Source organism: Zophobas morio, unplaced genomic scaffold, assembly GCF_036711695.1.
Source record: "Zophobas morio isolate AGI-343-1 ecotype UQ-CSIRO unplaced genomic scaffold, CSIRO_AGI_Zmor_V1 ptg000017l, whole genome shotgun sequence".
Taxonomy (NCBI): Eukaryota; Metazoa; Arthropoda; class Insecta; order Coleoptera; family Tenebrionidae; genus Zophobas; species Zophobas morio.
This window is the reverse complement of record NW_026972122.1, coordinates 11404163-11420563: the sequence shown is the minus strand read 5'-3', so window position 1 is coordinate 11420563 and position 16401 is coordinate 11404163. Positions and strand designations below refer to the sequence as shown.

General features: G+C 34.1%; 1 protein-coding gene across 1 annotated transcript; it reads right to left on the bottom strand.

Moving 5' to 3' along the window:
- Positions 1-3199: 3199 nt before the first annotated feature.
- On the bottom strand, positions 3200-14726 carry LOC135129847 (repetitive organellar protein-like). The gene is made up of 17 exons (XM_064057115.1): positions 14429-14726; positions 14138-14335; positions 13275-13418; positions 13066-13221; positions 12742-13018; positions 12505-12689; positions 9875-10069; positions 9567-9776; positions 9276-9485; positions 8929-9138; positions 8084-8287; positions 7523-7726; positions 7188-7391; positions 5940-6143; positions 5495-5698; positions 3636-3839; positions 3200-3578 (listed from the first exon to the last, which is right to left on the bottom strand). Exons 1-17 carry the CDS (start codon positions 14489-14491, stop codon positions 3315-3317), a joined length of 3336 nt encoding a protein of 1111 aa, XP_063913185.1. The 5' UTR covers positions 14492-14726; the 3' UTR covers positions 3200-3314.
- Positions 14727-16401: the final 1675 nt, after the last annotated feature.

Genomic DNA, 16401 nt, shown 5'->3' with positions numbered 1-16401 from the left:
TCCAAGACATCACCTGGTGCATCTGGTCGGGCTCGGTGGTAGATCGTCGGTTCTTCGGTGGAGATGACGTCTACTTCCGCGGTGTTTTGGAGGAAGGTTAGGAGGCGCCTTCCGTTCGCGTTGTTCTGGCGGCTGTGCCAGTCCGAATGCTTGGCGTTGAAGTCGCCAGCTACGATGGTGGCCTCGTCACCTGCGACGAGGTCAGCGTTGTTGGAGATCGGGGACGTAAGAAGAAGAGTGTTTAATCTCTTTTCTTACGTAGACGGCCGTTCCTCTCCCGTTTCCGTCCCGGCGTTCCGTTCGGTGCAGGGTGTAACCCGGCATCTTGGGATCTCGGGAATTCCACAGGAGGTTCGTCTCGTTGACGAGGATGGCATCGAGTTGGTGGTCTTCCATGAACTCTTCGAGTTCATAACGCCCGCTCCGGAGTCCGTTGGCATTCCAGAAGGCGATCTGTAACTGCCTGAAAAGCGGTCGCGTTGGGCCTTATATAGGCAGGGTTGAGTTGCGTGGGAGTACCTGTATAATGACGTAGCTTCAGGTGGGGTGCGTTCCAGTGGGGGTGAGCTTGGTGGGGTTGATACTGGCGCTGCCGAGGACAGCGCCCTCGAGAGGGTACTAGCGGAGCGCTTTGAAAGCTCCGCTACACTAGTTTCTTTAAAGGACGCTTCTCGTAAACTATTTTTTTACGCTCAAGAGATTTTTTTATCAGCTATTAGTTATCTTTAAATTAAAGTATCATCGTATGAAGCAACTTTTAGGTAACGGTTCCATGTGAAAATAAACGTCAACTCTTCGTTTTAATGCCTGAGCAATATCTAAGGGCAGTTATGTTCGTTAAATACAATTTTTTATGATATTACTTTAAAGTTCAAGAAATCTGTTTTAATGAAACGAAAATGTGTTTTTTGTTATGGAATAATTTTAAAAAACAATTATTTTGAAAATTAAAACTCACTATTCTTAATTCCTACATCTGAAAGTATAGACAGTCGCAATTTGTTAATGGAAGGAAATTTTTCCCATCACAGAATGGTTTCTTTTGTTTTTATGATTTTTTTTTGCAAAATTTTATAAAATTTTTCTTCGGATATCATCAGGTATTTTAGATCGTCACAAAACTAGAACTGCAACAAATATGGTTAATTTCTAATCCAACTTCTTCAACTACTTTCTTCTATATCTTTTGATATTTTGGAATTACATTTTTGTCTAATCCCTGAGAAAAATGTATCCTCTTTTTATTAAAAAGTTTCTTGGGAATTTTTTTATGACTCCCTGTGTGATTGGTTTCTAAGAGAATTCAAAAGTCAGTTTGTCGTCTCGACCTGTTCATTTTTGTATTTTTGTTGTTGATAATGATTAGGCGAGTTGTAACTGAAGTTTTACGATTTTCAAGGTAATGATAAAAAACCATTCGGAATTTCCAAATCAGATAAAAATCATAATTAAACAATTCCTAATTTTAAAAAAGGTCAGATTATTTATTGATACATGATTAAACAACAATAGCGAAGATAAAAATATCTATTAAAATTCTGTTCGCAAATTAAACAAATGTAGGGACTGCTTCATGTAATTTTTGGTAATTTTAGAACTAATGGTAGTTATATTTGTTCCCCACAGTATTTAAAAACTGTGATAATCAAGTCTTCTTATGTTCTTTCATCACGGAAGTATCAAGAGGTACCACAGAAATAATATTATATGGAAGTACCTTAGAGAGAGACGCGCGTTGTCAACACAGTGGGACAGAGATAGGGCTCTCTGGGTGGCAAAACATTGACACGAAACTGTAGAGCACTGTGTTTCTGGAGGTTTCTTTCGTACTGTCGCATAGTGTTTGAAGGTGTATTTTTGCACATGTACGTTTTTTAGGCTCAAGTTACCTTATTTAAATGTCTACAGTCTTCTTAAGTTGTATTTTATGGGACTATTTGTTAAACATCATGAAATCGTGTTGTGCGTATAATTGAATAGAACGTGCAAAGAAAGCAATCCTGTTTCATTTCATAGGTAATAATCACATACACAGACGAAGGATTTCGTAAATAATTTAAAATGTTTGTTAGATTCCCTAAACATTTATATCTATTGATTATTGTTTTAGTTATTTGTACGTGGATTTAGAAAATAGTAGATTTTAGTAGAATATTTCACACAATTTAATATGTTTAATATAATTAGGCACCCTGTCGCTTTTATCGAAAGTTTAATTACTTTTATCCTAAAAATTTCAGAATTACCAATGAACATACACAACTGAATTCGTAATATATTGTAGATTCTCTATTCATTTAATTCTATTAATAGAGTATCTCCACCACTTAACATGATTTTTGTTGTTTCACATTACACATAATTTTAAACTGTAAAAATATAGATTTCATTAACAGACGTTTTTTTATAATTGATTGTTTGAACAAACTCGTAAGAAAACGTATTAATTCCCGTTCAAAAGAAGCGTTTCTTGCCACCCAGCACGTGATACGTGGTCAGCCATTCTTTCCCCACTGATGCACGCTCTACCTATTTCTTTCTTATGTTGATTACACTCACTCACGTATGGAAACGTATACAAGGCTCCATCCATTCCTTTATTAGATCAATGAGAGGTACTTACTTCAAGGCAAAATCAATATTTTATGTATTATGTTACATAACTTTAATCAATGCTGATGTCATAAGTAAAAATCGAGATCTAGATTACACAATTTACACAACACCATAGGCTCTTGGATGCTAAGGTATAATTGTTATATTATTAGGACAATGCATATCATTACTTGGTCTCTGTACTCGTAACGATAGAAGCCTTGCCTGAGTGCTAATCATTTCCGGGTTAGTGTTAGGTCTAAAAAAAAGTAATAATTTGCGCCATAACAAGGGCAGTCTTGAACTCCACACACCCTTAAATCTATCTAATACTAGATATAAGTGGGCTGAAATAAAAACAACTGCACAGAAACTTCTTCAAAGACCTAGATGAAACACACATCAACAAGAAAACATGATTGATTTGGGTCAACAAATCAAGCTTGTGTCCCGAAACAAAAGAGCTTTTGTTTTTGTTTTCTGTAATTTCGTAGCACAAATTGATTACAAAGCTAGACCGCAATAATTATTAGCATTTTTTTCTGCGTCGTAAAAATTCTCCAACTATGGGCAACATGCACCCAAAAAAAATTAAACTCAATACTCTGTGATCTAATGTGTAGTAAACGGTTTAATAATATGTGAGATAATATAACAAATTTCACAAATTAAAAAAGCTGTGAAATATTATTTTATGTCTTATGACTAGAATACGAAGGTTATTCAGGATTATTATTATCCGTGTTTTTTCCTTTAACTATGAGTGTTCCAATTCCACGTGCACCTGCACCGAGTCCATCTCCCACAGCTTTACCGGCTCCTGACAGTAAACTACCCAACGCGGGGCTGCCTCTTATTCCACCAAAAACTCCCCCAGCTGCTCCTAAAATGTTTGAAGTCCATTTACCAATACCTTCAGAAACATCATTGACATGGCTCATTTCAATTTCAGTTTTGTTATTTTCATATATCTGGGAACATTCCTACAATTGCAATTTATTAAATTACTATAACATTTACATTAAAAAAAAATTACTTACTTCCGTCAAATATTCCCCAAATATGTTTCGCAATTCATCCTCGCAGTTCAACTTCTTTTTTTCAAATGTCACCACAATTCCCTGCATCTTTTCCTTCGCATCTGCTAAAGTTCTGCATTCTTTAACAAGCGTGGAGTATTCAACTATCAGTTCATTGACATAGACGCAAGGTATGCGAAAATTACTATACACCTTATGAAGTGCCTGAAAATACAAGTGTCAAGACTATTTGTTATGAAATAAGTACATTCCGTATAATTTTGTTTAACATAAATTCCCTTTATGTCCAACTGCATGATAATATAATCGTTATGGAAATATTTTGCGGCCGAAATTTGTTACATTGCGCTAGATTAAATGAGCACTCATATCAACTCCAGAATTTGCCAAAAAACTAACAGATGTCATGCGGAAACAGCGGCCGGTGAGTAAATCAGAATTAGATAAACCCAAAAATTATTCTTGGTCTTAACACCATGTATTTTCTAATTACAAAATGACAAAGCATTTTCCCTTGGAAGAATGACAAAAAAATTCTCTTTTGTAGACTAGGCGAACTAAAAAATATTTTTTTCACTAGCAGCCTGGACGCATGCAAATGTCAACTCATTTAGTGGTAGCAAATTCAACTTTTGCTACCACGGGTTCAAAAAGAAAAATTGAGGTTATGTACGCAATGTTTGATGTGATTATTTCTTAAAAAATGAACAAATGTGTGCTACAAACATTACTTGAGTATACGCATGGTAGTTGGTAGACGGTAGAAGATAAAATGATTAACTCAGCGACAAGTATAAACGATTTTCTTTGTGTTGAAGATTTAGATCAAGTTTGATTAGAAATCAAAACAAAATCACGTTGCGTCAAAAAATTTAACGTTTATTTTTCAGTTTATTGTCTTATGGTTTCTACTAGTGAAAAAAATAGTATATTAACCACGGTTGCAAAGCCACTTCTAGACCTCGCACTTAGAGCCCTCGACGCTGCGCGTCTCGGGTTCTAATTTGCGCTCGGTCTAGAATGCTTGGCTCTGCAACCTTGGCTAATAATATACTATGTCTTGGTCTTTTACAATGTTAACTGTTAAAGAGACTAATTTCGTACATTTACAGACCTCTGCTAGACCAAAAAGAAGGATAACTTTGAAAATGGAGCTCTTCTGTAATTATTCCATATAATAAAATAAACTTCCTAACATAGAGTAACTCAGATAAAGAATAATGTTGGGAAAATTGGTAAGATCTGTACCTTCTTTTAAATTAATTGTACTTCGCTTCATAGACTAGACAGTTCCAAAGAAGCGAGTTCAGTATTCAGAAAAGCCAATGTAGTATCTTCTGTTGTTTTTTGGATTTTCTGCTTGTAGCAACCATTTTTTACATGCGGCGTAAATTTCTTCGTTTAAATCTCTTTACTTTATTGGGAGGAGTGTTTCTTTTGTTTCCCTGGTTATTATTGTTATTTCCTCCATTATTTTTCACAAATAAAGAACAATTTCACGATTTTCAATACAACTTGCGAAAACAGTTTTTCGAAATAAATGAAAATTTACACAAATTTGTCACGTTTGGCATCCTTATAGAATGACTAGGTGTTTAGTTTTTTTTTGCATTTTTACATTTTTATAAAAGATATAATTGCTGCAGTGGGACATAAAGCTTTGTATGTATAATTCGTACATAAACCGACTTTATTGACTCGCTTACTTTATCGACTGAGTCGCTGCGCTCTCTCGTCTATTAAAATCGGCTGGTCAATTATGCCCTGGTTTTTTTTTTTAATATATATTTATTACATAAATACCTATTCTTCAAATGCTCCAGATAAATTATGTAATTATTTACAGTGAAAAAACTTACTTCATTTAGGCGCTGCTTAAAATGATCTCTTAATTCAATATCGCAGTTCAAGTTCTCTTCTTCCACGGTCTTCAAAATTCTCTGCCTCTCTTCTTCGGCTTCCTCTAAAGTACTACATCCTTTAACGCGTTCGGAGTATTCCTCTACTAGTTGATTTACATGGTTGAAAAGTATACGAAAATCTTTATACACTTTATCAAGTGGCTAAAAATATTTTCGTTATAGTCACTTTATACAAAAAAGTCAAAATTATTTCTTGTGTAAGATTATAATTGAGTGTGCGTTTATGTTGAACATAAATTCCCTTTCTTCAAGTGTTCTAGATTAAATTAAATGAAATTTAACTTGCTAATTAAAAAAAGTTGTTGATTTTGATGAGGTCTATAACTGCTTAAAGTTAATGTACTTATTTCTAAGTATAATTATTTACACTGAAAAAACTTACTGCATTTAGGCGCTTCTTAAAATGATCTCCTAATTCCTTCTCGCCGTTCAAGTTCTCTTCTTCAAATGTCACCAAAATTCTCTGCCTCTCTACCTCGGCTTCCTCTAAAGTTCTGTATTTTTTAACGCATTCCGAGTATTCGTTTATTAGTTGATTTACATGATTGGAATGTAGACAAAAACCATCATAAACCTTATCAAGAAACTAAAAATACTTCTGTTGTGAAAAATTATATATTCTGTATACTTTGATGTTTAACTTAAATTCTTATTTTTTAAGTGTTTTAGATTAAATTATATAAGGTAACTGAACTCAATATGGTCTAGTACCCAATATAGCATATTGGCTGTTTCTCATATGTTTCCAACAAAATGTGCTAGATCCGAACTGGGATATATTCTGGAAAGTTTTTATACCATATAGAAGCAATCAGTAAAGTAATAGGTACACCGTTTCGTTTAGTTATTTGTGAAGTTGATTTGACGAGTCGATATCCGCTCTATTTTATCCCGGTAAGTTTTCTCTGGATAGTTTTAATCTCAATTAAGTTATCAATTTCATATTTCTATAATTGTGTAGCTCCTTTTTTCCGCTTTTAAATGATGTGCATTAGTTGTACTTTCTTAACAGATTTTCAGTTGGAATTACTGATAACATGTTCGCTTGTGATGTCTAATCAATATGGCCTAGGCGGGCTATTGGCCTGTTGGGTACATGCTGCAGTTCCCGTTTGATTGTTTTTGTGAATAAGGTGATTTAAATTACTATGAGGAAAAAGCAAACTCAAGGAAGAAGCAAGAAAATTCTTTTTGCGAAATGTACCAAGAAGATATTGTAAAAGATATGAGAATATGCTCCACATGATGTAAGAAATATATACGTACACGAAGAGTGCGTGGGTCTCACTAAAAATTGATAAAGATATTTTTATTTCTCCTTATTGTGAAAATTAACAATTTGTTTGTAAATAAACTTTTTTGCGTGCTTTTTTTTTCGATTTTTTAAAGCAGGCCATATTGGTATCTAGTACTCAATTTGGCCTAAAGACACGCTTTAACTAAACCGGGTACTGTTGGGCTCTATAATTTTAAAAATGTCTGAAATTTGAAAATTATGTACAAAAATGTAATCTCTTTCAACTTCCACGATTCCATTTCAAGTTCTTACAAAAATTTAAAAAATTCTCAAAACTTAGGCAGGCCATATAGGGTCCAGTTACCTTAATTATTTACCCCCAAAATAACTTACTGCATTTAAACGCTGCTTAAACTGATCTCGTAATTCATTATCACAGCTTAAATTCTCTTCTTCAAATGTCTCCAAAATTCTCTTCTTCTTTTTCTGGGCTTGCTTTAAAGTTCTGCATTCTTCAACATGTTTTGAATATTCCTCTTTTAGTTGATTTGCATGGTTGAAAGGTATGCGAAAATCATTATATCCGTTATCAAGTGGCTAAAAATATTTTTGTTACAGTCGCTTTATGATTGTACAAGTGTATTCCGCATGTTTTTGTGTTTAAAATAAACTCCGTTTCTTCAATTCCAGATTAAATTATATAATTACTTATACTGAAAAAAACTTACTGTACTTAGGCGCTGCTTCAGCTGATTTCGTAATTCCTTGTCGCAGTTCAAGGTCTCTTCTTCAAATGTCACCAAAATTCTCTTAATCCTTCCCTGGACGTCTTCTAAAGTTCTACATTCTTTCACAAGGTTGAAGTACTTGTCTGTTAGTTGATTTACATGGTTGAAAAGTATGCGAAAATCATCGCATACCTTATCAAGCGACTAAAAATACGTTTGTTGCAGTCGCTTTATGCACAATTGTCAAAATTATTTATCATAACAGAGCATACATTTCGCTGTTACGTTTAACAAAAATTCCCTTTCTTCAAGTGTTTCAGGTTAAATTATAATGGATGTTCAATTGAAAAATCACTCCGAGTAGGCGTTGGAATTCCATTTGACACAAACGGCATGTCTGCTCTTCTTAACATCCGTTTGACATAAATATAACATGTTATATGCTATTATGTTATAAGAATAGGCATATCATTAGTGTTGAATGAAATTCCAACGACTACTATGAGTGATTTTCCAATTGAACATCCATTATAAATATATATTTACACTGAAAAAACTTACTGCTTTTAGGCGCTTCTTAAAATGATGTCGTAATTCTTTCTCACAGTTCAAATTCTCTTCCTCAATCGTCACCAAAATTATCTGTATCTCTGCCTGGGCTTCCTCCAAAGTTCTAAATCCTTTAACGCGTTCGGAGTATTCCTCTATTAGTTGATTTACATGATCGAAAAGTATATGAAAATCATTATACACCTTATCAAGTTGCTAAAAATATTTTCGTTATAGTCATTTTAAATACAATTGTGAAATAGTATATTATTAGCCAAGGTTGCAGAGTCAAGCATTCTAGACCGAGCGCAAATTAGAACCCGAGACGCGCAGCGTCGAGGGCTCTGAAGCGCGAGGTCTAGAAGTGGCTTTGCAACCGTGGTTAATATACTATTTTTTTCACTAGTAGAAACCATAAGACAATAAACTGAAAAAATAAACGTTCAATTTTTTGACGCAATATGAATTTGTTTTGATTTCTAATCAAACTTAATCTAAATTTTCAACACAAAGAAAACCGTTTATACGTGTCGCTGAGTTAATCATTTTACCTTCTACCGTCTACCAACTACCATGCGTATACTCAAGTAATGTTTGTAGCACACATTCGTTCATTTTTTAAGAAATAATCACATCAAATATTGCGTACATAACCTCAATTTTTCTTTTTGAACCGGTGGTCGCAAAAATTGAATTTGCTACCTCTAAATGAGTCGACATTTGCATGCGGCATGGCTGCTAGTGAAAAAATTATTTTTTGTGAAAGGTTATGCTTTTATGTTTGAACTAAATTCTTTTTTTTCAAGTTTTTCAAGATTATCTTATAGGTATAATTATTTATACTGACAAAAACTTACTACACTTAACCGTCGCTTGAAATTATCAAGTAGTTCCTTCCCACAATGTATGTCCTCGCCTTTTTCTTGAAATTCACCCAAAATTTCACTCATCACTTCCTGGGCTTGCTTTAAAGTTCGACATTTTTTGACAGCTTTTGTGTATTTCTCTATTAACTGATTCATGAGATCAAAAAGTGTGTAAAACTTCTTACACATTTTATCGAGCAGCTAAAAGCCAGTTTTGTATACAGATATTAAAATTATTTGTTAACGAATATTATACATTCCATCTACTTCTTATTTAAAATAAGTTTCCTTTTTTCAAATGTTAAAAATTAAATTATGTTATTATTTAAAAAACTTACTTTGGTTAACCGCTGCTTAAAACAGTCTCGCAATTGTTCGTTGCAATCCATGTTTTTGGTATTGTACAGAAATTTCTTCAGAATTGTCTCCTTTACTTTCGAGGTCTGCTTTAAAGTTATACATTCCTTAACGTGTTCTATGTATTCCATTTTTAATTCAATCACATGGTCGAAAAGCATGAGAAAATCTGTATACACATTATCAAGCAGCTAAAAGGAGTTTTATACACAGGTGTCAAAACTATCTGTTATGCAATTTATATACATAAATTATAAAATATTATAACTTACTCCTGTTAACCGTTGCTTAGGTACTTCTTGTGCCCCGTTTAGGTAGTTAAAACTTTTGAGCATTTTCAGGAATTTCTTCAAAATTCGATGCTTTATCTTTTCGGCCTGCTCTAAAGTTGAACATTCTTGTAGCTGCTCGATATATTCGTTTCCTAGTTCATCTTCATAGTCTAAAATTGTGTGAAACTCATTGAATAGTGCATCAAGCAGCTAAAAAAAAATTTTGATATCATTTTAAACATATCTCGAAACTATTTGTTGGGTTTTAACGCAGAAATTGGCTTGAAATGTTATTGAAAAATATTTACCTCTACAAGTTGTTGTTTAAAACTTCCTCGCAATTTTTTTGTGCCCAACTTCATCTCCCGTGCCTTTTCAAATTCTTTCAGAATTTTACTTTCTTCATTTTCAGCTTGTGTTAGATCTGTACAGCTGCCTAAACGCTTCTTGTATTCGTCTACCTTTCTATTCACGAGATGTTGAAGAGAAATCTCAGCAGTTGCCTAAAAGTACCTAATGACTAGAGCTTGGATTATATGCAAAATGCATATTAAGTGCATATCAGCATATTTTTGAGGTTTAGAATAAATGCATATGCAAAATAAAAAAATGCATATTTCGCAAGTTTTGCCATGAATCACTGGTAATTTCCGGATCTACCTAAAATAATCCTCTTTTCTAAAGATTAGGTATCCCCAAATTTGTCGGCGACTGTTTACTTCAAGAAAAAGGCACTACCTGGAATTTCTAATCTCTTTAAATATGCGGCATCGTTCAATTTTGTCAGATTTACATAAGTAGTAAATTTTAAAATTGTATATTTATGGTTAAAATTGAGAACCATAAATCAACCTATAACTAAGCTGACCATTTCTTGGGAATGTTTTGGGTTCGACTCCCCCTTCCCCCTTTTCGTTTACTAATATTAAGGAAGCAACTTCGTACCTCGTAACGTATTATTTTATCTGCCTTGAGTTAGTGTTGTTTTGTGTATAACGAGTGGAATTTTTGCGATGCCTAAACAAGCAGCCAATAGGTCGGAACTTTTAAAAAAGTGGATTGCAAATAGAACTGAATTAAAAATAATGGACTCTACTCATATTTACTGTACTATTTGTGAAAAAAGGGTAAGCCAAAAATATTGTGCATGAAACATTTTCTTTAACTTTTATTTTTAGTAAAATTGAATCATTACTTTTTTTATAATTCAATAAGCGTTAATATCGCTTTAATACCAAGATACATATAAATTAGAAAATTATTAAAGATAGTTTTTTTATTCTATTTGTTTCTTGCAGATTACTTGTGAAAAAAAGTTTCAAATTGATCAACATCTGAATACGACCAGTCACAAGAACAAGAAACAAAGTCCTCAACAATTTGTTCAGCAATTAATGACAGATAGAAATGAAAACAGCTCCAATGATAATTTTTCACGGGACTTATGCAAACTTTTTATTGGCTTAAACATTCCTGTGTTTAAATTAGACCAACCACTTTTCCAAACTTTTTTAAAGAGTTACTGCCCAGACGTAACTATCCCAAGTTCGTCAACACTGAGAAAAAAATATGTTGGAATAAATTACGAATCGACACTGAAACACATTCGCGAAGACATTGGTGACTCCCCCATTTGGTTTTCAGTTGATGAAACGACTGATGTGAAAGGACGATATATCGCAAATTTAATCATAGGTAGCTTAAAACAAGACGCACTGGGTAGAGGATATTTGCTAAATGTCAAAGAACTTGAAAAAACGAACAATGTAACAATCGCTAGATTTATTAATGATTGCTTAATGAATTTTTATTTGCCAAAGCAGCTTGTTACAGATAACGTTTTATTAATGGTTACTGACGCTGCTTCTTACATGATTAAAGCAGCAACAAATTTAAAAATTTTTTTCCCAAATTTAATTCATTGTACCTGTTTGGCGCACGGTCTTAATAGAGTAGCGGAAAGTGTCCGAATTCAATTTCCTCTTGTTAACACTCTAGTTACAAATGTTAAAAAGGTATTTGTAAAAGCACCACTTCGTGTGCAAGTTTACAAAGAAAAAATGCCCGGCATACCATTACCACCGGAACCCATTTTAACGAGATGGGGAACATGGTTGGAATCGGCAGAATTTATATGCAAATATTTTGACGAAATCAAAGATGTTGTGTGTCAGTTCGACAGTACTAATTCTACTGCTATTAAAAAATGTATTGACACATTTAATAATCCTCTTGTTAAAAATCAGTTAGCATATATTCAGGGTAATTTTGTTTGCATTGCACATGCAATAAAAAAATTAGAAACCACAGATTTTCTTTTGAGTGAAAGCATAGACGTGGTCAATAATTTATATAACAAAATATCTCTTTCATGTGAAGAATTTGACAAGATAAGATGCAAGTTTGATACAATATTAGAAAAAAATGAAGGTTTTCAAACACTTAAAAAAATTAATAATGTGTTGAAGGGTAGTTTTGAAGAGGAAATTGATTTAGCACCAGGAATTATATCAAGGTTTAAATACGCACCTATTACTTCCTGTGATGTTGAAAGAAGTTTTTCTCAATACAAACTGATTTTAACTGATCGCAGGCAAAGTTTAACGATTGACAACTTGGAAAAATATTTAATTACATATTGTTTTAATTTAAATAAAAATAATTGATGATATTATATTTTAAACATTCTTAGTAACTTATTCAAATAAACAATTATATTGTGTATGTATTTTATTTTTTGTATAAAACTTCGCAATACATCGTAAAAAATATTTATGCATTATGCATAAGAGCATAAATATGTTCATAAAAGCATATTTAAGTGCATATTTTGACATTTTTTACTGCATATTTGCATGCATATTTTGAGAGTTTTTTAGTGCATATTTTCCAAGCTCTACTAATGACTATTGAAAAAGCACTGGTTTCAAACGCAAACCATGTAAATTGATTCAGTGCACAACTCTTCAGTTTCATTAATACATCTCCAGTAACCATCAATAAATCTAAATAGCTCCTCGACCGTAACGAAATTATTATTGATTTTTTTCGGTACCAAATTCTTACAGGTTAAAAGTTTTTCAACAAAGGTTTTCACATGATTGCGAAATATTTTCCTAATATCTAAAAAATCGGTTCAGAAAAAATTTCTCCGACAAACGAAAACAAGAATTACCATTAAAATTGCCTTTAAATCCCTTTGTCTCAACTTGATTTCCAGGCTTTGGCATCAAAAAGCACTGGACTTTCTCAAAATTATCTTTAATAGTTTTTTGTATTACACTTAGGTTGGATTGTTGATGTGCTTTGAAGGTAGAAGTTAATAATTCCTTGCCGCCCTCAAAACCAAAATCATATTCTTCAAAATTTACCCAATCTCGAACCAGAATGTACAAATCTTGGAAAGGTTTCTTTTCGTTGTCGCTAAACATCGCTCCATATCCCGCAAATAACTAAAAATAAATAAATAAATTCGCGCAAGAAAAAATAAACGCTTTACTTGTAGAACTCCAAGCTGCTCTAAATCAAGTTTATTCTGGATGTTGTAAATGTGAACTGAGCTAATTAATGCACTAAGGGCAAAAATCTTAGTGCACTCAGCGTAAGAGGTTTGATGATCAGACGTTCCTTGAGTATCCATCAAAATTATAGCGATCTAAAACATAGAACCACATATTCTTTTTTGTTAACCATAATGAAGGATTCTACTTTTTCGCCTTCTTTTGTTTTCGTTAAAAATATTTCGGGATATATAAGTATACCATCTGTAACTCTCTGCGCACTTTTTTCCCAAAAAAATCCACGAGTCAGGGTGTCGTTAACATCCATCCATTCTCGTTGTACACTTTGGCACTGAGAAATATACAAATTCAAGAAAAGCACTAGATGTAAAAAAATCCACAGTTTAATTTTTTAATAGACAAAACAATACGATAGTAAGATAGACGCTTTTGAGGTAAACATCAAGTGGTTGCAAAATTAGTTGAATTCCAACATTGATTCAGAAGATTTTTGATCGTACCACTTTAATTTCACTGGATCATAGAAAATTGCTCTAACGACTTTACACAGAATTTCTCGCGCTCCTGAAGTACAGTCTAACAAACACAATTTCATCGAAAACTAAGTTATTTAGTTCATATTTTTTTTAAGTCGTCCTGTATAAGCAATTTAAAAATTTGGCTCATGAAACCAACCCAAACACAACTTCACAAGTATGTGATTTTATAAAATGTAAATAGCATCTAGCATGCAAAATTTTGAAATAACGTTATTAAATCATTGGTGGCTATGATTAGACAAATTTCGAATACATTACACGATATTCCTAAAATACATATAAAAATTTCACAACAATCGGTTGGGTAGTTTCGGAGATTATCTATCTAATAATACAGACAACAAAAGACAGACATCAGACAGAAACGAGAGACTTATTTCAAGAAAGATCGAGAAAATATGAAAGTAACTGTTCGCCAAACGGACTCTCATACAATACTACTTTAATTAAACCCGAAAAACAAAAATTAGAAAATATTTTTAAAAGGTGTTTTAATGAAACAATACTTCACCTTCTTCTTAAGACAATGCAGAAAGAAATTGAGAAGAAAAGATTTGCCGGTTCTGTAACTTCCATTGACTGAAATGACGCAAACTTTGTAATCCTTGAACTTATCGCTTTTTAGTAACTGCAGTTGATCTTCGTAAAGTATCATTTTTCCAGTCTTTGTATCGATTTTGAATATTCGGATGGCATCTTGTTGGTTACTCTGAAAAAATCCAAAAAATCGTGAGTTGTAATCAAAGATAATATATCTACGTAATCTTTATACTTCTATTATACGATATCTCTCAATACTTACTTTTTTTGGAACGATGGACACACTTTTAAATGAACACTTTATAGTACCTGAACTTGAAGCCATTCTGAAGCACTTTATTTAGATTTGCTCATTAAATGTAGTTACTGCAAGAAATGCAGCACATGAGAACAATCTGACTTTAATTTTAAATTTGTTTCATTGTTTACGACTTGCACCGAATACTGGTTGCTGGTGTCTTTTCTTTCGCGCATTTCCACAACAAGGAAATCGGGCGCAGTTATGTATACACTGGTTTCTTTAGAGAAGGCATCTCGTGAACTATTTTTTTACGCTCGAGAATTCATTTTATCAGTTTTTGTTATCTTTAATAGTTATTTATGTACCAAGTCAGTAAAGTGATTCTTTATCTTTTTTATGAGCTTATGAGCCCAGTGAGCAAAGCGAGCGAGGCGAGTAACAGGCGAGTTCGATGAAAATCCTTTACTGACTTGGTGCATACAAATTTGTATCGCCAACCTTTAAAATTGATAATAATTAAAAATAATGGAAATATTATGACTTACCACATTTTATTATAACAAAGTAAACAGATAATAACAATGAACACAAATGAAATCTAAGACTTTCATCTTGTGAAAGAGTTTTAGACTTTTTTGGAATATGATTTCTTCTTTTTGTGTTAAAAAAACCGTAAGTTTCTTGTATTTACTAATGTTGACATTTTTTGGTGAAAGGGTTGCTTCCACCTGTAACGAAGCGAATTTTCGCGGGCCGGAAACCGTGACGCGCACCGCGAGAGCCGGGGGTAAAGCCGCGATCGCCGCGCCGCCGCGGCGGAAGAGGATTCTTACCTGAAGTCTTCATGAGAGAAGTGCTGTGGTTGAGGTGTGAGTTTTTTGGAAGTGTGAAATTTCTAACTGCAGTTCGACCCTTCGACCTCCGTAAGTAGCTTTTGGGTCGTCTGCCCGTTTTTGTACCGGCTTTGGAATCGCCACCCCCGAGCGTAAAACCGTACCACCGTTACCGGTTTTTTTTTGTGATCGCCGCCACAAGTCGAAACCGTCGTGCACGCGTCGTTACGGCCACCGCGCTCCGCTCCCGGGTCGCCGTACCGTCCTCGCGCGATTTCCAGCATCAAGGTCGCTGCCCCCAAGTGCAGGAGGAACCCGTCCTGAAGGAAGTCGCCGTCCAGGAGGATTGACCGTGCCGGACGTTTAATTCTTTTTGTTTAAATTTGTTGTAGTTAATTAAGACTTAGGCGTAAGATTATTATTTTAGCCGTGTAGCTGGTGGCAGGGAATAAACCCTATTTATTGTTTAAATCCTTGCCATTTTATTTTTATTCTTGTGTTTTCGCGGGCGCTCACTACATGATATCCGTGTCTCCGGCTTTAGAGGGAGCTGGCGCCCGAGCGACCGCCGCTCCTGACCGAAGGCGCCACCCCCGGCGGCGTGAAGGTCGCCGCATAAGCTAGGTCGGCCAGACGTGTTTGTTATATCAGCGACACTAGTGGGCCCTAAGCTTGGCACCCAGGTACGCCGCCACCACACGTTATCGGCGAGATTCCGGACCGTCACTGTTCGTCCCAACCGGAATTTCGTCGCACACCATGAAATAATACGATCAGATTGAAGAAGGAGAACATTTTTTTAGATAATCGGAAAAATATGCCAGTAAAACGTTTTCACTGTACAGGGTGTTTTTGAAATACGTTACCAAAAATTAATGAAGGTCTTTGGCATCCTTAAGGAATCGAATCGAGTAAGTCTCAATTTTTTTTTAATGATGAAAAAAATCACCTCTAACCACCTGCTTAGAACACCACTGATGAAAATATCCACGTAAATTGATTGCATTTAATTTGAATACAAACCTAGCAACGAATTTAAAATTATTTTGAATCAAAATGCCGTCGTCTTCGTTGATTCATTATTAGTAGTGAATCAACGAAGACGACGCAAAATGCATAGTAAGTAAAAGTAAAGTCAGGTTTGACAAGCCGAAAATCCTT